This window comes from Pongo abelii, chromosome 2, assembly GCF_028885655.2.
Source record: "Pongo abelii isolate AG06213 chromosome 2, NHGRI_mPonAbe1-v2.0_pri, whole genome shotgun sequence".
NCBI classification, from domain to species: Eukaryota; Metazoa; Chordata; class Mammalia; order Primates; family Hominidae; genus Pongo; species Pongo abelii.
The window spans coordinates 192,904,042-192,926,839 of NC_085928.1; the positions used below are offsets into that span (position 1 = coordinate 192,904,042).

General features: G+C 36.6%; 1 protein-coding gene across 8 annotated transcripts in view; it reads left to right on the forward strand.

Moving 5' to 3' along the window:
* Window positions 1–22,798, forward strand: part of ATP11B (ATPase phospholipid transporting 11B (putative)) — a 126,878-nt gene that overhangs the window by 96,864 nt on the left and 7,216 nt on the right. For 3 of the 8 annotated variants that reach the window (XM_024244335.3, XM_024244336.3, XM_063722358.1), the window contains 3 exons: window positions 5,734–5,799; window positions 6,337–6,440; window positions 7,648–7,813. In XM_024244335.3, coding sequence (XP_024100103.3) covers window positions 5,734–5,799; window positions 6,337–6,440; window positions 7,648–7,813 — 336 coding nt within the window. Of the gene's footprint in view, window positions 1–5,733; window positions 5,800–6,336; window positions 6,441–7,647; window positions 7,814–11,528; window positions 11,615–14,400; window positions 14,791–14,840; window positions 14,967–22,798 lie in introns of those variants that run through there. The other 5 variants (XM_054553042.2, XM_063722357.1, XM_054553043.2 and 2 more) reach the window with 4 other exon arrangements.

The following is a 22,798-nucleotide window of genomic DNA, read 5'->3' on the forward strand; positions in this document are numbered from 1 at the left end:
CATATGTAACAAACCTGCACGTCGTCCACATGTACCCTAGAACTTAAAGTAAAATTTAAAAAAAAACCTACATGCTTAGTCACGATTCTCAATTCTTCTGAGAAACAGCTGTTAGCCTGGTGCCCTTCTGCACAGTCTTACCATAAGTGCAAGTGCCACCAAATATGTAGACATATGAGTGAGTATGCTCACTTCCACTTGAAATAGTGGGGTGAAAACCGGACAGAATTAAGAGGGGAGGAGAGTTAAGAAGAAGGAAATTTGGATCTTCATCATTGGATGAAAAGGACATTAAAGATATCTCGTATTGCTAGTCACTACTTTTTTTAATTTTTAAAAGTAACATGTGCCCATTGTGATGTTTGAAGTTAGTAGGAAAAAGTATAAAGAAAATAAATCACATGGTGGCCCTCTACCCAGATATTATTACTTTTATTATTTTTACATACTTGTTTCAATTCTTCTTTTTTGCTATTTTCATTAACCTCATAATTTGTATCCCTTTATTTCTTAACATTGTAGCCTAAGTGATTTTGTGTGTTATTAAAAATGCTTCAAGAACATTTTTCATGATTACATAATACTGTATTACATTGTCATAATTTAAGTATTCCCTTAATTTGAGGATTTGTTTCTAATTTTTAGTAACTTTTTAAAATAAAATCTTGAACATTCTTTATACAAAAGATAAAACCTTGAAGGACAAATTGTTATTGGCCATTAGTATAAAAGCTTTTTTATCTTTACTGTGTATTGAAATTAATCTGCCACTCCCTACCTCCAATACTAGGTATAGTAGCAAAGCAGCACATGTTAGAATCAGAACTGGATTCATATCCTGGCATCTGTAGTCATCGTTTGAGTGATTTGATATGAGTTAACCTCTCTCAGACTCAGTTTTCTCACCTGTAAAAAGGCACATAATCCTCACCTTACAGGTTTGCTGTGAGGATTAAATGACGTAATATTATGCAAATAATATTAAGCATAGTGGCTAGCATATAGAAGTATTCACTACGTCTCAGCAGTGTTCATTGTTATTTTTACTATTAAGTCATTATATTGGAAGATCCTGTCCTATTCAATCCCACCCGGTCTAATTCTCCCAGAAACTCTCTTAACTATGAAAATCACCTCGCTGGCTCTCAGAACACGCCATGCTAATCTCTAATTCTAAGACATTGCTTATGTTCCCTCTCTAGAATGCTCATGCTTCCCTTTCCCCAAGACTCTCACCACCACCTATTCTTCACAGTTGAGCCCACAGACCCCTTTCCTTTTGGTCCAGCTCCCTCTTATGTGTCCCTGTGCTAAAAATCCTTTTAGACATCTATCTAGGCCGCGTCTCATTGCTTAGCACTGAGTATGTTGAATGCTTCCTGTTTTCTAAATATTGTTATTGCATGCCCAAGATATCAGTAAACAATTGAGGGCCTACAGCAGAAAAAGTTACTAGAGGGAAGTGCTGAGAGGAGTGACTGGAGGCAAAGATGAAGTCATTGCAAACCAAGTGATCCTGGGAGAGGAGCAGGAGGAAGAGTTGCAATAGTTTGGGTTTAAGGGTAGAACCATTCAGGGAAAGTTAAGACTTTATCCCTTTTTTCCCTTTTTTTTTTTTTTTTTTTTTGTATTAGGGTCTAGCAATTTTATGTTAATTAATTTTCACCAAATACTTTTGAAGTATTCACTAATTCTTAATTTCAGTTTAGCTTAGGAAAGAACTAGTCATTCTTCATGTATTTATCTCAAATCTTTTTAACAGGACTCTCTTTCTCTTAGTAAAGTATAAGTCTTGGATCAATTTTCTCTAAGATTTGGAAAGACTGGAAGAATGTGTATGACATGCCTGAGTTCCTGTCATGTGTGTCTTTAAAACTGCTTTTTTCATGGGCACATCTTTACCTTCAGAGCACTGTAAAAAAGATATTCCTTTACTATTACTCCTTAACGAGTTGCCAGAGAACAAAAATAATGTTAATAAGAAGGCTGAACTAGTGACTAATTTTTAACTTTGTTTTTTTCCTAAATAGTAGAAGAGTTAAACTCTCACATAAAATTTGCCTAGCCCTTATGCAGTCTTAAAGTAGTCACAGTGTTTAAATATAGGTATTAGTTAAAAAGTAGGGCTTGTCTTAACAATACAGTAGTATTGTCTTACCATGGACATTTGTCAAGAAGTCATAGATTAGTAATTCATTGAATGTATTGTTTGAGTAATCTTTTCATTTTATTTTTTAAAATTAAAAATAAGCTTAAGACTTTATTTTTTTGTTTAGTTTTTTATTATTTACTTATTTTTTTACATGAATAAGTTCTTTAGTGGTGGTTTCTGAGATTTTGGTGCAACCAAGCAGTATACATTGTACCCAATGGGTAGTCTTTTATTCCTCACCGCCTCCCACCCTTTTCCCCGAGCCCCGAAAGTTCATTGTCTCATTCATATGCCTTTGCGTCCCCATAGCTTAGCTTCCACTTATGAGTGAGAACATAAGATGTTTGGTTTTCTATGCCTGAGTTACTTCACTTACAATAATGGTCTCCAGTTCCATCCAGGTTCCTGCAAATGCCATGGTTTCATTCCTTTTTATGGCTGAGTTGTATTCCATGGTATATATGTATACCACATTTTCTTTATCCACTCATTAATCGATGGCCATTTGGGCTGGTTCCCTATTTTTGCAATTGCAAATTGTGCTGCTATAAACATGGGTGTGCAAGTATCTTTTTTGTATAATGACTTCTTTTCCTCTGGGTAGATAGAGGGTGTGGGATTGCTGGATCAAATGGTAATTCTACTTTCAGTTCTTTAAGGAATCTCCACACTGTTTTCCATAGTGGTTATACTAGTTTATATTCCCACCAACAGTGTAAAAGTATTCCCTTTTCACCACATCCATGCCAACATCTTTTTTTTTTTATGTTTTTATTATGACCATTCTTGTAGGAGTAAGGTGGTATCACATTGTGGTTTTGATTTGGATTTCCCAGGTAGTGATGTTGAGTATTTTCTCATGTTCATTGGTCATTTGTATATCTTCTTTTGAGAATTGTCTATTCATGTGCCTTAGGCCACTTTTTGATGAGATTATCTTTTTCTTGCTGATCCGTTTGAGTTGCTTGTAGATTCTGGATATTAGTTCTTTGTCAGAAGTATAGATTGCGAAGATTTCCTCCCACTCTGTGCTTGTCTGTTTACTCTGCTGATTATTTCTTTTGCAGTGCAGAAGCTTTTTGGTTAATTCAGTCCCATCTATTTATCTTTGTTTTTGTGAGCTTAAGACTTTAAATTATTTCTGTAATCTGACAGGGTCAACTTTTTTGTAGTTGCTTTTAAACAGGGCTTCATAGAAGTGATTCTCCTGCCTCAGCCTCCCCAGTAGCTGGGATTACAGGCATGGGCCACCACGCCAGGCTAATTTTGTATTTTTAGTAGAGACAGGGTTTCTCCATGTTGGTAAGGCTGGTCACGAACTCCCAACCTCAGGTGATCCGCCCGCCTCAGCCTCCCAAAGTGCTGGAATTACAGGTGTGAGCCACCGCACCCAGCCTGTAAGCTCATCTTCAGCCAGATCTCCAAAATGCCTTTGCCACTCACATTATCACCTGCCAGCTCAAGGGCAAGTCAGAATGGAAAGAGACAGCAGTCTTAACCAGTTGATTACAGTTGAAATATATTACTTCATATAATTTTACACACAAAAAGCTATGTGAATGCTTTTGTATAGCTTCTTCTAGGGCCTTGAATGGGGCCTATGCAAGAGGAAGCCCTAAATCCTCCTCTAAGGAAAATACCGTGTAACATGCCCCAGTCTAGGCCCAGTAAAACCAGATACTGAAGGATAGACATGTCCTTACCACTTCCAGGCCCAGGTCCCCGGTTGCATCAAAGTATCTCTCCCAGCTGGGCACAGTGGCTCATACCTATAGTCCTAGCATGTTGGGAGGCCAAAGCAGGTGGATCGCTTGAGCCCAGGAATTCAAGATCAGCCTGGGCAACATGGTGAAAGCCTGTCTCTATAAAAAATACAAAAAAAAAAATTAGCTAAGTAAGTGTGGTGGCGTGTGCCTCTAGTCCCAGCTACTTGGGAGGATTGCTTGAGCCTGGGAGGTGGAGATTGCAGTGAGCCGAGATCATGCCAGTGCACTCCAGCCTGGGTGACAGATCGAGACCCTGACTCAAAAAAAGAAAAGTATCTGTGTCCATACCTGTGAAAGAGGAGAATGGCACTCCTCCTGAGAGAGCTGAGACCCACTGATCATCGGTATTTCTGGGTCATTTCTAGAGATGATAAAAGTAGACAGATAAGCACAGGTTCAGTATGACTTTTGATTCTCCTCTTGACAAATACATTCCCCAAATGCTCTCAAATAAAGGAATATTAATTGATGTTTCATTGTTGATAATCATAACTATTATTTACTGCTTGCCTATTATATACCAGGTACCCCATTCTTTTTGTATACCCCAATTCTTATAGAAAACTGAGATTTATCCTCATTTTACAAATGAAGAAAGTGAGATATAAAGAGGTTAAGTAATTTGTTAAGTAAATGATAATTGTTAGAAATCTGTAATAAAAAACAGCATTTTTATTAATTTTTTTTGAACCAGTTGTTAAGATAATGATTGTTAGGTTTTGAAGGGAAGGTGACAGTTAAAGAAAGACACACACACAGAAAGAGGGCGGCTCAACAGCATGCAGGCTTTTTGTCTAGCATAAAACCTACAGAAGTCAGGGACCAGCCTAATGCCAGAGCCCATTGGCTGCTTACAGGCTGGGGTACTTACAGGGATGGGCGGGAGGGGTCTAGGCAGTATGGCTCGCTGCCCAGCAGGATATTGATAAGATGTTCCCATGATGAGGCGGTTCTGACCCTTGTTCTGGCAGGATGTCTTCGTGGTGTTCCTTGGACCTTTATCCAGCAAGATATGATAGAGATCTTTCTTTAGTGCTCAGGTGGTTAGGCAGGATGTTTCTCATGTCCCGAACCCCCGTGAAATGTTGCACTTTGACCAAGGTCTGCAAAATAGCAGGGAGCTTACAAAACGGTGCAGTTTACTTTGTAAACTAAATTATTAAACTTCTGGTTGTATTATTTGTACAGATAAAATCCTGACACTCTTTTGGGGTTCTGCATGATTAATACCTTAGTAAGTTTTGGCTCTAAAGCCCAGGGGAATACTTTCTGACTGGCAATAACTGCATTTTTACATGGAATCCTTTGAGGAGTAATTCCATGATCCATTATCCTTCCTTTCACATACAGGTTTTAAGTATAAATTTCTTTTCTCCTGCTCTACTGTACTGTATCCAGAAATACCGTGGCGTGTGCTCTGCTGTAACGTCTGGTTGGAAAGGTTTCTGAGAATACTTGTGATTGAAAAGGATTTTGTTACCATTTTTACTGTGCAACAGGAATAAAGCAGTCCCTAATGACTACATTGTTCTAACTAAAAATAGTCTGTGCCACACCATTCTAAACCCATCTTTGAGTTTCCAGTCTGATAATGATATCTAAAAGATCATTGTCTGTAATAACAACACATGTAAATAATGCTTTATGCTGTTTCTTCTCATACTCTTAACTTTATGAGTATAGTCACCAGTTTCAAATGTACTTGACTTAAATAATTCAAGGGATTTTTAGTAGAGAATTAAATGATTTTTTTACCTGACATTTTATTTAACATTATGTTAACACATAATGTAATAGTATATTCTTTCTGTTTAGATGTTTGGAAACTGGACATTTGGCACTTTGGTCTTCACAGTCATGGTTATTACAGTCACAGTAAAGGTATGGTACTGAAATTAGAAATGTGGACACATTTTGCAACTGTTTACATAATTCGTTAACTTTCTTCATTTCTTTAGCCATAGATACTTTCCCTTTTTCCATTTTCAATAACGATTAATTTCACTGGTTACTATTTTAATAATTAAATTTTTGTCAAAAAATTATTTTTAAAGTTTATTATTTTGGGAAACCTCAGCTGGTTTTTATGATCACATTTTTAAAAATCTCTAAAAATTTTGCTTCTCTGTGTATAGTGCAAGACAATGTAATTTGTTTTAGGCCATGGAGTTGAAAATAGAGTAATCACGTGAAATTTGAATGCTGTTTCCTCAAAGAAGAAAAACATTATAAACTTGAAATTATTTCATTTTATACTAGGACCTTTTCATTCATATTTATCTCTGAGGGATTTTGAGGGATTATATCTGTCTTCTGAGGGACTTTTAGATAGTTATGTTTATTCTTGAGTTTTATCTGAAAGGTTAAGGTAAAGCTTTATTTGTTTATATTTCTAAGGATATAAAAACTTTTTTTTAGATGGCTCTGGAAACTCATTTTTGGACTTGGATCAACCATCTCGTTACCTGGGGATCTATTATATTTTATTTTGTATTTTCCTTGTTTTATGGAGGGATTCTCTGGTGAGTGAATATATTGTATTTTAATTGGATTGCTTCAACTGTAATAAACATTTATTGTGATAGGTTACATTATGAACATATTCTGCTCATAACAGATTTGAGACTCCTGGTAAGTTTACTTCTTCAGTTGATCTTACTGATATGGAGAGGGAAAAACTAACATTTCTTGAATATCTACAATTTTTCTAGATTTTTTATATAAGATATTATATTGATTCATCACAATAATGATCCCTTTTTTTTTTCTGTGTAGAAACTGAGCCTTGGGGTCACAAAGGCAAAAAAGTACCAAAGCCAAGATTTAAACCCCAACTGTCTTATTTCACAATTTTCTTTATACTAGTTATATTATGTATTAATGTATTATGTATTAATATATACAATAAAGTAAGTCACATAGAACCATTAAATATTAATCATTAACTTTTCTCACGAAAGTAAGTAGTATGCATCATCTTCATTGATAGAATCAGATATTCAACTGGCTACTCTGATAGATTAAAAATTAATGTTTCTCCTAAGATTCTTTGGTAAGTGATGGACAACTGAAGGCTCTCTTTTGGAGAATTTATATTACATTTGCCTGCTATGTCTTTGATCCATTTATCAGAAAAAAAAAAAAAGCTTCTGAAGGTAGGCCAAAAAAATTTGGATTAGCTAAATATTAACTTCTATTTAGGATCATAAAAGGATACTCTTATGAATATTTCTATATTTCACCATATTCTTTTGAGGTAGTATATACAAAAACCCAAAAAGAATATCTTTATAACACCTACTACTATGTAAAACTAGTATTCGTGAGTACATTAATTTTAAAATATGTTTTTGAAGAAGAGCCTCTGAATAAAGCTTTCATTCTAAGATTTGGATAATCGGTCTTCTAAAATACTTTATTACACACTTTTTCTTGCTTTACTTGGTCCCTTAAGTCTGTATTACTACATTATTCTTCTGATCCACCACCACTAAGATAGGGTTATGTGGTCAACTGCTTGCCATTTTCCTAATAAAAACTATAGTTGTTTTATTTTTAACAATTAAAGCTTATCTTGTTTTGTTAGTTCAGTTAATTAAATTATACTGATTTCAGTTTTGAACATTTTCTTGGAGTACTTGTTACTTTCAACCGTAGTGTCTTTATATGATGTCCTGATTTAAGTCTTTCAGTTTCCACTTTTATTAAGCACATTGTCTCTCTTTGCAGGCCATTTTTGGGCTCCCAGAATATGTATTTTGTGTTTATTCAGCTCTTATCAAGTGGTTCTGCTTGGTTTGCCATAATCCTCATGGTTGTTACATGTCTATTTCTTGATATTGTAAAGAAGGTATTTGACCGACACCTCCACCCTACAAGTACTGAAAAGGCACAGGTAACCACTTTTTATAATAAATTCAATATCTTTTTAGTTAGGGATCTTTAATAATGAATAGCTGTCATTATAATTTGATTATGTCAGAAAATAGGAAATTAGCCATTCCTGTTTCAAGTATTTTGTAACATAAACATTGTTCAATGTGATATTTTTGAAGTTATTTCTTACTATTTCTATTAATTTTATGACTACTGATAAATTTTTTTAATTACATTGTGTTATTAATAAAACTTTATGTTTTTAGGTATGAAACTATCAAATTATATCCAGATAATAATAGTAAATATTTTTAAAGTAATATCACAGCATTCTATCATATATATATATATAATGAAGATCTATAGCCATGTCTTTAGAAACATAAGAATTTGAGTAATTTTTCTTTTTTTTTTTTCCCGAGACGGAGTCTTGCTCTGTCACCCAGGCTGGAGTGTAGTGGCACGATCTTGGATCACTGCAGCCTCCACCTCCTGGGTTCAGTTAATTCTCCTGCCTCAGCCTCATGAGTAGTTGGGATTACAGGCATCTGCCTCCACACCTGGCTATTTTTTGTATTTTTAGTAGAGACAGGGTTTCACCATGTTGGCTAGACTGGTCTCGATCTCCTGACCTCGTGATCTGCCTGCCTTGGCCTCCTGAAGCGCTGGGATTACAGGCATGAGCCACTGTACCCGGCTGAGTAATATTTTTTTTGATTATATTATTTTCATCAAAAAAGTATGAAATGAATTCTTTAACCTAAATAATTTGTGCAGAATAGAATTTTTAAAAATACATTATCTCACTAAACATTTATTAATAAATATTAAACTACAGCAAATATTAGCAGTATGTTAAATAGTGCTTAAGAATCTTTGGGGCCTGATAGATCTCAGTTCAAATCCCAGGTCTTCCATTTGGTATCTCTGTGACTTTGAATCTCAGTTTCCTCATTGGTAAAATTACGATAGAAATATCTCTTTTATTACCTTTCTAGTGAAGATTAAATGAAATAATTTCCAAATATATAGTAGATGCTCAAGGATAGTAGCTATTTAGTTGAATGTGTCTTTTTTATATATTTGACTAGTACATGAGCTAGAAATCTCTCAGTTTGTCCTTTTAACTGTATCGTAGTATTGGATAAATACTCTAAAAAATATATTCTAGTCAACTCTTATGCCCTGAGTTTATTAATCATTTAGTTCTTTGCAGGTTGAGATTTTTTAAACATGCTTGTAACATGCCAAATGAATTTTGGAGATTTAGTTGTACATTCATCTTACAAATAGAAAAACTACTTCCTAAACATTTGGTGATGTAAGTTAGGCTTCCTGACCCAGTGCATTAGTTTTAATTTCAGTTGGTCATGTCCACAACATTTCTTTAGCATTTATTTGCTTTGATAACCGAATCCTAGCCAATATACACATTCACACCATTGAGACAGCATAGGCCTGTGAAGCCTGACAAACTTGAATTCAGATACTGTTTCAACAGTTCATATGTATGTCCTTGATCAAGCACTTCATAAGCCTCAGTTTCCTCCTCTATAAAATCAGAAAAATAATTGCTACTTTACATGGTTGTTAGAGATAATGAGTATGAAGTACCTCACACTGACCCTGTATATAGTTGATCCTCAGTAAAACAGTTATTATAAGTAAAATGAGGATGAGAATGTTGTTCTGTTTTACTGATCTCCAAATGGGGCTAAAACAATTTGCATAATCTGATTCCTCTATCTGTCCATGCATATATATTTATATCAGTATGGACAGACTTTTCCACTCTGCAATATATTACTTAAATATATATCAGAAAGTTTGCCTATCTTACTATTCCTAATCTTCTGAAAAAAAAAATTCACAATAAAAGAGTACTATTTTTAAGGTTTTGTCCATTATACTTACTCTAGATCTTTATGGAGAATAATTTGTCTTCCTGTTTTGACCAAAATACAGTTATATTTCACCAAAATATATGGATGGCGTAGTTTTAAAGACTTAATTCTTGAGACCGGGTGCAGTGGCTCACACCTGTAATTCCAGCACTTTGGGAGGCCGAGGCAGATGGATGGCTTGAGCTCAGGAATTTGAGACCAGCCTGGGCAACATGGTGAAAGCCTGTCTTTACTAAAATTTAAAAAAATAGGCCGGGCATGGTGGCTCACACTTGTAATCCCAGCGCTTTGGGAGGCCAAGGCAGGTGGATCACGAGGTCATCAGATCGAGACCATCCTGGCCAGCATGGTGAAACACTGTCTCTACTAAAAATACAAAAAAATTAGCCAGGCATGGTGGCAGGCGCCTGTAGTCCCAGCTACTTCGGAGGAGAATCGTTTCAACCTGGGAGGCAGAGGTTGCAGTGAGCTGAGATGGCGCCACTGCACTCCAGCCTGGGTGACAGAGCGAGACTCCATCTCAAAAAATAATAATAAATAAAAATTTTTTAAAAATAAAAAAATTAGCCGGGCATGGTGGCACACTCCTGTAGTCCCAGCTACTCAGGAGACTAAAGCACGAGAATCACTTGAATCTGGGGGGCAGAGGTTGCAGTCCACCCTAGGGGACAAAGTGAGACTCTGTCTCACAAAAAAAAAAAAAAAAAACTTAATTCTTTATAAGAGTAAATATAGGTTCAGTATCCTTTATCCAAAATGCTTGTTTCAGATTTCAGATTGTTTAAAATTTTAGAATATTTGCATTATACTTATTGATTTAGCATCCTTAATACAAAATCTGAACTGCTTCAATGAGCATTTTCTTTGAGCGTCATGTCTGCACTCAAAAAGTTTCAGATTTTGGATTTTCAGATTGGAGATACTCAACCTCTAATCGGATTTATTTATATTTATCCTTAGAAATTCTACTTTAGGCAGAGCATTTGCAAACTTACGTGTTTTCATAGAGATTTCTTAATAATATAAAAGGTGATAATATTAGTTCTTGTTACCTTTCATATAGCCTCTTTTTAAAGGAATACATAGGAAATATTTGGACTACCTTAAGGTAGGCCATTAGACAAGTTAAAAGTTAAAAGTGCTTATATATATTTTGGTTCTTTCACTATAAAGCTAAAAATTGATTTAGTCTATTTGATTAAAAATGGAATGTACAGTGAATCAATCATTTTATCTATGTATAAAAGCTAGTATAGTCTTCCTTCTTGGCTCACTACGTTTACTTCTAAATGATTTAACTGGATGTTCTAGGTGCTTTAATCCAAGAAGGAAGTCTCTACTTCTACTCAGGGATCTTCTAGCCTGCTGGGGTTGGTGTTTTTTTTCCTTTCCTTTTTTTTACTGAAACAGTGTATGGTCATTGAAATCCTATATGTAACATGATTCCTTTGCTACAGGCAGTAGTCATTATTTTAGCTTTGTATCATTCCTGATTTCAAATGATAGAGAAATGGCTAGAAAGCTGTCAGCTATTTCATTGTTTACCAAAAGTAGCAGGAAAAATCGTATCAAAGGAAGAGCTGTCAGCATGTTTTCTGAGCCTTGTTTTTCTCCAGAATAACAATGTGGTGTTAAGAGTGAAGAATTAATTCTTTTGATGGCACAGCCAACAGACCTACAAATGTTAGTCATGTATGTGTATCACGTATGATATTTATTCCTCGTGTAGGAACAGATGTATTTACAAAGCTTGTCCTGTGTCTGTCTCTTAGGTAATGAATACAGCTCACTGACTTGTTGTGTGTCCATCCCTTTTCTGTCCACTTATAGATGTACTCCAACACAGTTGCTTTAAGTGACGAGTTCATCGCACTGCAGCCATTGTCGAGGGCAAGGAATCAGCTGAGCAAACTTAGGTAGAGTAGGAGGAGTAGAGCCTCATTAATTCTTCTGCATGCTAAAGGTCAATTAAACAATATCAAAAGATGGGCAGAGGCATGAATAAAGAGTGGGGCATTTTTGTTAGCGTGGCCCTGTCTCTGGATAATTTGACCTTTATTAACATATACATTAAAACCTAAAAAAAAAATCCATTTCTTCTTTGAGAAGAAAATTCAGATAAAAATTCAACGTGATCACAGAACAGAGATCTATACCTATATTTTTACACCTTAACTACCTTTTCTAGTACAATTCTAATGCTTCTGCTTGTCATGTTATTCATATTTATGAATGCTCCTGCATGTTGAGTAATTACAGCTACATATTTGGAAATGAGAGTTGCCCATTTTTTTATCTTGCCTTAATCTGTATTGTAAATACATGTGCATATTTATGTTTGCATATTGTAATGGCTGCTGAAGCATTTCATATCCTGGCTACTATTTAGTGCATCTATAAATTGAACAATGTGTGTGTATGTCTTATCTTTATCTCCACAGACAGATTCATTCTGTCAGTTTGTACAAAAAATAATAGTTTAGAGATGTCTTTTGATAGAAAGGGATGAAAGCTTAAATTCTAGAACTTTTTATATTAAGATACTAAAACTATGTATTAAGTATGGTTTGAAGGGGAAAAGTAATATGTTATTATTTTTCTTTTTAGAAATTGACACTTTTCCATTTCTTGCCCTATTGGTTTCTTACAGATTCTTAATCAAGTATTTTTTTTAATTCTTTTTTATTCTCAAGGTTTCTAATCTTTCTCTATGTTCATTTGAATTTTAAATTCTGTTTTATTCTCAAGGTTTCTAATCTTTCTGTGTTCATCTGATCAAATGAATGGCTTTTACAAAGCACCACTTAACCTTTTATAAAACTCTATGAGTTCATAATATTGAGCTGTTTAAAGATTTACTAAACCTTTCAGGTTTTTTATTATTAGCTTCAACTTTAAAAAATATTCTATTTCAAATTACAATGGTGTAATAATTACAGATGAGTATACAAATGGGTGTTTAAGTTGTAGTCAACTAAATTTTATATTTAAAATGAGAACTAAATTAAAACAAACTTAAAGATTTACCTTCACTTTTGGCTGAGCCAAATGTGTGTATCACAATTTTATCAGTAGGTGACTTTTAAAAACAGTGGCTTTCTATCACATTTTTGAGCATCTAGTTGTTTAACTCTAAAGCAAAAGGAGAGCTCATTATTTAAAAGCACACTCTGGCCAACTGTTTTGTCATATAAATATAATTTTTGTATTGTGAATAATCATTTTTATGAAATCATATTTTCATATATCATACTGGGTTAAATCAAACCACATTTTTTATTAGCAAAGCTAGATTTAAGAATAATGGAGAAAGGAGATCATAAATCAAAGAAATCACAGATTCTGTAATACTCTAATAAAACAGTAAGCTGAACATTCATCTGTGAAAGATCACAGTGAGAACAGGATATTGGTGAGATAGTCTTTCTGCCAGCCACTCTCCAGTCAGGTGGTGTAACAAGTGGGAAAGAACACTGTTCAGAGAGCGGCAGACCTGAATGCTGGTGCTGCAGTTGGTGCTACTCCCAGTGGGTCCTAACCAAGTCACTTCACCTCTGGGCCTCCAGGTTCTTCACCTGTCACATGATCATTTTACATATTGTGGTCTGTTTATTTACCATCAGCATCATAGAAGAGCAAAAAGAAGAAATACTGTGCTCAACTAAAAGCCAGGCTGAGAAAACAGTTACATTGAGCAGTGAGTGACCACTAGGTGGGCATTTGTTCATAGCTGCATGGAGAACAAGTGCCTATATACATCTTTCTGCTGATGCAGCCTCTAAATTTTGAATGCATCAGTTTTTTAAACTGCATTGAGCAGTATTCCGTGGGTGTGATCCATAATAGCGTAACTATTTACTCCTGTGACAGAGAGGAAAACTGTATGGATATCAGATATCTTTAAGAGCTTTTTAATCTTTAATCAAGTTAGTACTTCTTAAGGATGATTAAGGCCAGGCGGTGGCTCACACCTGTAATCCCAGCATTTTGGGAGGCCAAGGCGGGTGGATCCCTTAAGGTCAAGAGTTCAAGGCCATCCTGGCCAACATAGTGAAACCCCATCTCTACTAAAAATACAAAAATTAGCTGGGGTGTGGTGGCAGGCGCCTGTAATCCCAGCTACTCGAGAGGCTGAGACAAGAGAATCGCTTGAAGCCAGGAGTTGGAGATTGCAGTGAGCCAAGATCATGCCACTTCACTCCAGCCTGGACAACAGAGTGGGACTTCTTCTTAAAAAAAAAAAAAAAAAAAAAAAGATTAATACAAAACTATTAACAATTAACAATTTTCTTTTGAATAAACAAAGCTCATTTTGAGTATTTTCCTTTCCCCTCTTCCCCTGTATTATAGGCAAAGCTATTAAGGTATCTTCACATAAACTTAGTATACCCTTGAAACCAAAAAATTCTGCTTATTTTTTATGTCAGAAATTCAGCATTGCATCTTTTATATAAATAATTATTGGTCAGTCTTAATCCTGGAAAAATACATAGAGATGAGGCAAAATTGTTTTTTATTTATTAAGGATATTGTCTTGTAATTTAATAAGATTTAAAATAAAGATGGCCATGGAAACATTTTAAACTTCCTTAGAAGATCTCTAATACAAATACAGAAAAAGAACTGAAATTTATATAAATTATTGACCCTCATTAAAAATCTGTTTCAAATTGAGGATTAAATTTCTTTTGTTAACAAATAGATCAGGTGAAGCCCTTTGCACACATGCTCAACATTTCTAAGGCCATGAAGTCCAGTTAGAGCAGAGAAGTCTTCTGAGAAGGGAAGCAGGAAAGGTGAGAAATTGGACATACCTTTTCAATAAGAACCCTAAATCTTGGTGGCAAATGAATTTAATAGAAGAAACTGAATTTTATTGAAAGAAATTTGGTTTTAACTTAGCTGTAATATATGTTTAGTTAGAGCTTTGTGCACTGGAAAATCATGGCTTTATTTTATGTGCTTGTATTCCCCTTAAGAAGTTCCCGTTAGCCCTCTTTTGTGACAGTAAATGTACTGTTCTTTGAATGTTCTTTTGTGCCTCAGATTGTGGATGCCAACTTGTTGCTTTGATCTTAAACCTCTATATGGTGAAGAGTATCCTTCTGTAATATGAGACTTGTTGCTTTTCTGTCCTTCCAGATGGAAGAAGATAAGGGTTCAGTCAGCTCAGCATATGAATTTGCTGAAAGCCAGCACAGAGGGGAGGACAGTAGGCACCTGCTAGCTGAGGCTTGCAGCCAGCAGGACAGTTGTTGCGTGCACTAGGTAGTACTGCGCTGGACCTTCCCGGGGACTCATCCGCTAAGTTCTCATGCTTGGGGGGCATGTCATGGGACACCTGACCTGACATTTCCATTTCTTTACTAATTCCTTCACTGTTCCTCATGTGTTGTTTTAGTTTAGTTGTTTTTTTTTTTTTTTTTTTGTGGTCTTTATGTTTTTCGTATGTCCATCCCTGAAAATTTTGTCAATCTGTCTTTAGAGTTCCAAAGATAAATCAGACTTCACCTCACATTCTAAGCTGTGAAGATATTCTCACAACCTGTTGTCTTACATTCAAGAAAATACTCCTTTTCACTTCTCCTTTTGAAAATGTCGTGCTATTTCTGTTATCTCTGAAATCATTTTCCCCCTTGAAGCTGTAGTTGTGTATCATTTACCCATCTTAATATAGTTAGATACTGAATTACTTATCTAAGTCACCTCTTAAGTTGAATGATCAAAAAGTGGGGTGCTTAGACAGTACTGAGTAATTTTCTGCTGACTGATATTCAACAAACTTTCCATTCTTTTCATAAATTTTTTCTTTGAGACAGGGCCTCATTCCATCGCCCAGGCTAGAGTGCAGTGGCACTATCATGGCTCACTGCAGCCTCGACCTCCTGGGCTCAAGCGGTCCTCCCACCCCAGACCCCTCTCCCCCAGTAGCTGGGACTACAGGTGCATCCCACCATGCCCAGCTAGTTTTTTGTATTTTTTGTGGAGACTGGGTCTCGCCATGTTGCCCACACTGGTCTCAAACTCCTGGGCTCAAGCGATCTACCTGCCTCAGCCTCCCAAAGTGCTGGGATATAGGCGTGAGCTACCACACTGGCTCATAAATTTTCATAGTTGTATATTTTTTAAAAAAGAAGAAGAAGAAGGCCGGGCGCAGTGGCTCACGCCTGTAATCCCAGCACTTTGGGAGGCGAGGCGGGTGGATCACGAGGTCAGGAGATTGAGACCATCCTGGCTGACATGGTGAAACCCCGTCTCTACTAAAAATACAAAAACAAAAATTAACTAGGCGTGGTGGCGGACGCCTGTAGTCCCAGCTACTCGGGAGGCTGAGGCAGGAGAATGGCAAAAACCTGGGAGGCAGAGCTTGCATTGAGCCAAGATGGCACCACTGCACTCAAGCCTGGGTGACAGAGTGAGACTCCGTCTCAAAAGAAAAAAAAAGAAATAAGAATTGATGAGAGCTTGATTTTCTCTTCTCTCGAGGAGTAACCCTGACAACCATTTCAAGACCTAATTGGGATATGCAGAATATTTGGATTGGTAGTAATTATGGAGGATAAAATTTCCTGCCACTAATAATTGTATTATTTGGACTAATTGCTATTTTATTTATTGTAATTACTAGTGAAGAAAGTGTTGTTGTCTCATATGGGAGAAGCAGTGATGAAACTTTGTAACAAAGCCACTTGAAAATTGTAAATCTTTTAACAACACTATAAATCAGACCCTGGAACAGGTAGAATAATTTGAAGAATCTGGACTATTCTATAAGATACAGTTTTTAAATTAGATTAGTGGATTGCCCTAAATGAAAAATTAATCAACTCTGTTATTAAATATCAGTTGAAAAAATATTCAAAAGAATTCTGAATTTTTATTTGTTTTAGTATGCTTCATATGATTATATTTACAGTATATTTCTCTTGCATTGTGCCTTGCTATAGAAAGATGTTTAGTTTTTTTTAATAGGCTCTGACTGAGCTCCAAAGAAAGCTCATGTGAAGAGCTTGCTGCTGCCTAGGGTTTATGTTATGCCCTGGATAGTCTACAAAGCAGATAATCTACTTGAGACCTGACAATACTAAAACTATAAAATTGTATCCTCTGTAATAAAAGTTCCCCACACATTCAAGTTCTAGTGGATATTTCATATGATGTGGATCTGGTACTGCTTTGCTTTAATATGTCCATTAAATGTACAGTACAGCTGAGAATTGGGTTCTTAGAATGTTCCCATTAAATAACAGGAGCCTTATTATGGTGACTTTTGCCAAGGAACGATAAGTGAATTCTCTCTTACACCCTGTGACATTAATTTACCCTCTGCATTAAATTTGGGGATTTTATCATTTTTCACAGGTATTAATTTCTTCCTCACCTAAATTACAGATTCCTAGTCATATGTTGTTATTTATGTAACCAGTAGAATACATTAAAACAAAAGGCCCTTAGTCCTCTTTCAAACTAAGAATAAGCCAGATTATTAAAATAAATTTACCAAATCAATATAATTCTCATATTTTTATTTTCTTTTTTTTTGAGATAGACATAGAGTCTCACTCTGTTGCCCAGGCTGGAGTGCGGAGGCACCATCTCGGCTCAGTGCGACCTCCACCTCCTGGGTTCAAGCAATTCTCCTGCCTCAGCCTACAGACAGGCTGGGACTACACATGCAGCTAATTTTTGTATATTTAGTAGAGACAGGGTTTCGCCTTGTTGGCCAGGCTGTTCTCGAACTCCTGGCCTCAAGTGATTCACCTTCCTTGCCTCCCAAAGTTCTGGGATTACAGATGTAAACCACCACGCCCGGCCCATATTCTTAGGTATGTAATACATACAGAAATCTCCTTCTCTTAAGAAATCCCTAAAAGACAGTATGGAAGTATTTTATAACAATCTTTCTAAGTTGTTTATTTTACTCTATAGAGGGAAGGAGAGAGGAAAGGGAGTTTAGAAGAGTGAATATGAGCTTGAAGAATGTTTTGGAGAAACAGGTATCCCAGTTACCCAGATTTCATCACTACCTGGCTATCTCCATTGCAGTTCTGAATTATGAGATGAAGCTCATTACTTGTTTTAGAGATTTTATGATTCTTAATCAGATTTGAAAATCAGTAATATTTGATGATTTGATGTTACATTAAAAAGAAAAACGTTTCCTCAAACACAAACCTCTTCTTTTTTCATTTTTGTTTTTATAATTAGAGTTTAAAGCTTCTTTCCAAATAACTCCTTTAAGGCCATGCAGGGTGCTCACTTTGATTATCCAGTATATAGAACACCTTTAAGGGCAAAAGACCTAGCATGGTTAATTGTTTGACAGTTACTGTCTAAACTTTAAAAAACAAAAACCTTTATTTGATTTGATAGAACGTCACAGGTGTGACTAAAAAATGTTAGAAATGTAAGACATTTTTCTAAAATTTGTAAGATTTAAGGAAGGTTGTAAGGTTTCAGGAAAATATTTTGTATAAGCAATAAGAAGTGTCTAAGTGTTTATTGTCACTGACATGAAAATAATGGAAATAAAAGCAGTGAGCCAGAATTTATTTCAAAAGGCAATTTCTGTGAAGATGAGCATTTTTATTATCTGTGCATAGTCATGTTGAATAGACATAGTTGTTTTGCTTGACAGCCTTTCTAGCACTAAATTATGTGGTCATTCCTGGGAGCAAGTGTAGTGGAAAGTGAGGCTTACCAGTCACAACTTCTAGTAAATTAAAAGTTACCTCTTGGTACCACTAGGTAGGGTCTCACTCCCATTACTATGCTTTTTTTCTTTTCTGTTATTTATAAGTGGTCTCCCAAAACATGTAATGATTTCCCCAAAAAAAATAATGATTTCCTATCCTTACTTTGAATGAAATGAGCTCTAAATGCTCCACTCCCATTCTCCCTCACCCAATTATACTGGCATCTATGTCTGTACAGGCACTCTGGCCGAGCTCCCAGTTCCTGAATATTGAGATCAAAGATGTATATATGGGAAAGTAGTACAGCTTGGAGGTTTGCTAGAGAACAGTATAGCATTTTCTATAGATAGCTTTACAGAAACACAGCCAACATTCAGCATTTTAAAAGCAGCTGAGGCTGGCCACGGTGGCTCATGCTTATAATCCTAGCACTTTGGGAGGCTGAGGTGGGCGGATTGTCTGAGCTCAGAAGATTGAGACCAGCCTGGGCAACATGGTGAAACCTCATCTCTACTAAAATACAAAAAAATTAGCTGGGCGTGGTGGTATGTGCTTGTAGTCCCAGCTACTCAGGAGGCTGAGCCATGAGAATTGCTTGAACCCAGGAAGTGGAGGTTGCAGTGAACCGAGATTACACCACTGCACTCCAGCTTCCAGCCTGGGCAACAGAGTGAGACTCAGTCTCCAGGAAAAAAAAAAAAAACAAGCAGCTGAGTTCTTTTTTTTTTTTCTTTAGAGAAAAAAGGAAACATATACATACAAACTATATATACACATATATATATACTTCATTCAAAAAGTGATCTGAAGAAGTCATTTCTTAAAATTTTTGACATTTCAAGATGTTTACCTTCTCTGTTGGGATGTCCGTATTTTAATAACCGTCCTTCAGTTTTAAAGCGAAGGATGGCCAGGCTCAGTAGCTCACACCCGTAATCCCAGCACTTTGAGAGGCTGAGGTGGGAGGACCACTGGAGGCCAGGAGTTTGAGACCAGCCTGGGCAGTATAGTAAGACCCTGTCTCTACTAAAATTAAAAATTAGCCTGACATGATGACGCACACCTGTAGTAGCTACCCAGGAGGCTGAGGTAGAAGGATTGCTTGAGCCCAGGAGGTTGCGACTGCAGTGAGCTAGGATCGATTGTGCCACTGTACTCCAGCCTGGATGACAGAGCAAGACCCTGTCTCTAAAAATAATAAAAATAAAGTGAAAGGTGATGAAGCAAAGCAAGATGATTACCAAGGTCAGATCCAGACCAAGGCAGTGTCTTGCACATATGTGGATACTCAAGCACTGGCTACCTTCTGGGTGTCATCTTGATGAATTTCTCCCAGTTGATTGAGCACCAGCTTTGAGCAAAGCACATGTTGTTAAACTAAGAAGTGTCAGACAAGACCCTTGCTCTTTTGAGTTACTGGTTTAGTTCTCTCCAAGTAAATGTGGTAAAGGACCAGTTTGTTATTTTCTTGTTTTGTTTTAATTTCCAATTTATCTTGAGCCAGTGCTTTTACAAATACAATAAAAATGAATTATAGGAAAATGAAATCTAAAAGATACATAAAATAAGCCCCAATTTTTAAATTATTGAATTTAACAGTTATAAACATACTTTGTCCAACTGCTATAAGAATTTCTAAGCTCTTATTCTCACAGATTAGAAATGCTTATTTCTTCATGGGCCAGTAATAGTGTTTATGGATCAGCATTGATCTATGGACCGCACTTTGAGTCACAACTGGTCTTTTTGCAAGCGGACAGTACCACTCCCTTACACTTAGGCTAAGCTTCTGCTGAATACACACCACACTGCTGCCCACACATAGCCACTCTTTCTCTTCCCTCAGCCTGGAATATCTTTTCTCCCTCATCTCCTGCTATTGAAATGCCCCCCCCCAAGTCCTTTAAGATGTATTTTAAATGCCACCTTTTTCATCAAATCTTCATGCCCTCCCACCAGTACCACTAACAGCAGCTGGGTTTGAGCTTTCCCTCCTGTTTTCTGAGTAGTCTGCCTCTTATAATCATAAGGGAGGATAGTGCCATGGTAAAGGGGTTTGGGCTCTGCAGGCAAAGAAACCAAGATTCAAGCCCCAGATTAAGTGGGTGACCTTGAACAAATTCTTAACGGTTTCCTCATCTGTAAACTGGGGATTATCATGATGCCTGTTCCTAAGGGCTGTTTAAGTTTTCAGTGAGACAATCCATGAGAAGCATCTTACGTAGTCACTGGGGCATACGTGGTGAGCACTCCACTAATGTAACTGCTGTTAGTATGTCTTCCTGACTTGTCCTCTCTCCCACCTTCTTCCTTACCTTTAGCTCACCGGATTGAGCACAGGGTTACTATCCCCTGTGGAAAGTGGCACAGTACCTTGCTCAATAAATAGAAGTTTAAGTGCTTGTGCCAATTAAGTGATACAAATAAGCAGTGAAACAATCAGAGAAAGAGATGACTCATAGTTGGAGAGGTGAGGGAAGTTTGATGGAGACGGTAGGATTTCAGCTGAACCCTGATGTAGGGGTCAGCATTCTGACCCTGATTGATGGCAGGCCCTGACACGTGCCCACAGGCAGGGAACACTGGTTGGCTGGAGTGGAGACTGCACCAGAGCATTGGGAAGCAGAGCAGGAAGGGCAGCCTGGGGTCAGGCTGTAAAGGGCCTTCAAGGCTTCATGGGGTGTGGGGCTTTATCCTTTGAGCATGTAGGAGCCCTGGAGTCTGGGTTGCTACAAGGGGTAAATTTGAGATTGGGGAAACTGGAGTCCAGGGACCCAAAGAGAATACTGGAAAACTGATGAAATCCTGTTACCTAAACCAGCATTTCCTAAACTGTTCCTCTGAATATGAATGATCCTCCTGGTGTTGCTTAATGTTTGCTGGTTGGGGGGTGGGGGTGTATGGTTTCTCCCACTAAGAAAATGAGTGGGAGAATTACAATATCTCAGGCTTCCCCCATGGAGATGACCCCTGACTTGACAGTCCTCTACTTTAAAAGTCTGTTTAGAACTTTGTTAAATTAGTGTTTCCCAAATTTAATTGAACACTGACCCCCTTTTTTTTTCATGAAATGTCTGTAAATATCTTACAAAACACAGTTTAAGAAACTGTGCCCTAAACAATTCTAAACCAATAGTATTGTAACGAAAGAACAAGTCAAGTTTGGCTCTTTCTCAGTGCTTAGCTGATCCTAGAACACTGTCATCAGGCAGTTGCCAGATAAGAACGGTGTTGTTTCACACTGTGTGGTGTTGAATCTTCTGAGCATGGATCTTGCAGGACATCAGCAGTTGTTTACATTCAGAATGCCAGGTTTCTGTTCCACCACGTCCGTCTCTTCTGTTCGTTGTGAGCATCTCCACAAACATCCTCTCTTGCCTGCACCCAGCACATGGTGATTCCCAACCTTCATGGAAGTGCAGCCCTGTATTTATTCTCTTTCTCTATCCTCAAAAGATGTGCTATGTAGGATGTTATATATGTAAAAGAAAGTGAATTGAAATAAGGTGTTTTTTTAAAAACAACAGCCCTTGAAAAATTTCAGAGCATCCTTGACAAAACCAGGGTTGGGATTCATCGAGCTACGTGGTCATACCATCTTTCCCCCTCATTTTTGCTCAGTTAAAATTGTTAGTCGTGTGGAATAAAATTGTCTTGCTGGGCTATTTATGCCTGAATCAACATAAATCTTGCATACTTTCAGAAAGTAATTCAGTTTCAAATCTTGATAGTACTACTTATTCACTTGTTTAATAAATTTTAATTTATTTAACTGTCAGCTGACTGTTAAAAAGCAGGATGAGCTGATGATGGGATGATTGCCACTTAAAAGTTTTTAGCAATTTATGATAAATGATGCTTTTTTCAAAGATAAGTATGGAGTGGATATCTGTAGAGTGCTTAGAACCTGGCACATAGTAAAGCATACATAAAGTGTTTGCTGCTATTGTTGTTGTTACTGAAGATTGGGGCGAGGTCCTGCCTGATTGTTATTTCCCAGTCTTCAAGATAATTCATACTCCACTTATCTCAATTGTTAGACATTTTTCATTGAAATTGCAGGAGCATTTCACCTAAAGAAAAACTCCATGCAAAATTGGAATTCATTACATTCCTGAGTGGTTGATGGAAATCATTTTAACCATAATAAATGATTAAAATAAAACATTAAAAGTAGATTTAAATAATATCCAGCTTCTTAATTTATATAATTATTTTACTAGACCTCTAATTTAGGATACAAAGCTTTAAAATAATTTTGGATGGTTATACTCTAGTAAATCAAAGCCTTTCATATGTTTCCCATATTATAGAAAAACATGTAGGTTTATATAAGTTACCTTTGATATGAAAGTGCTTGTTGTAATTTTCTAATGTTTTTCAGAAGTCCAAATCTTTAAACAA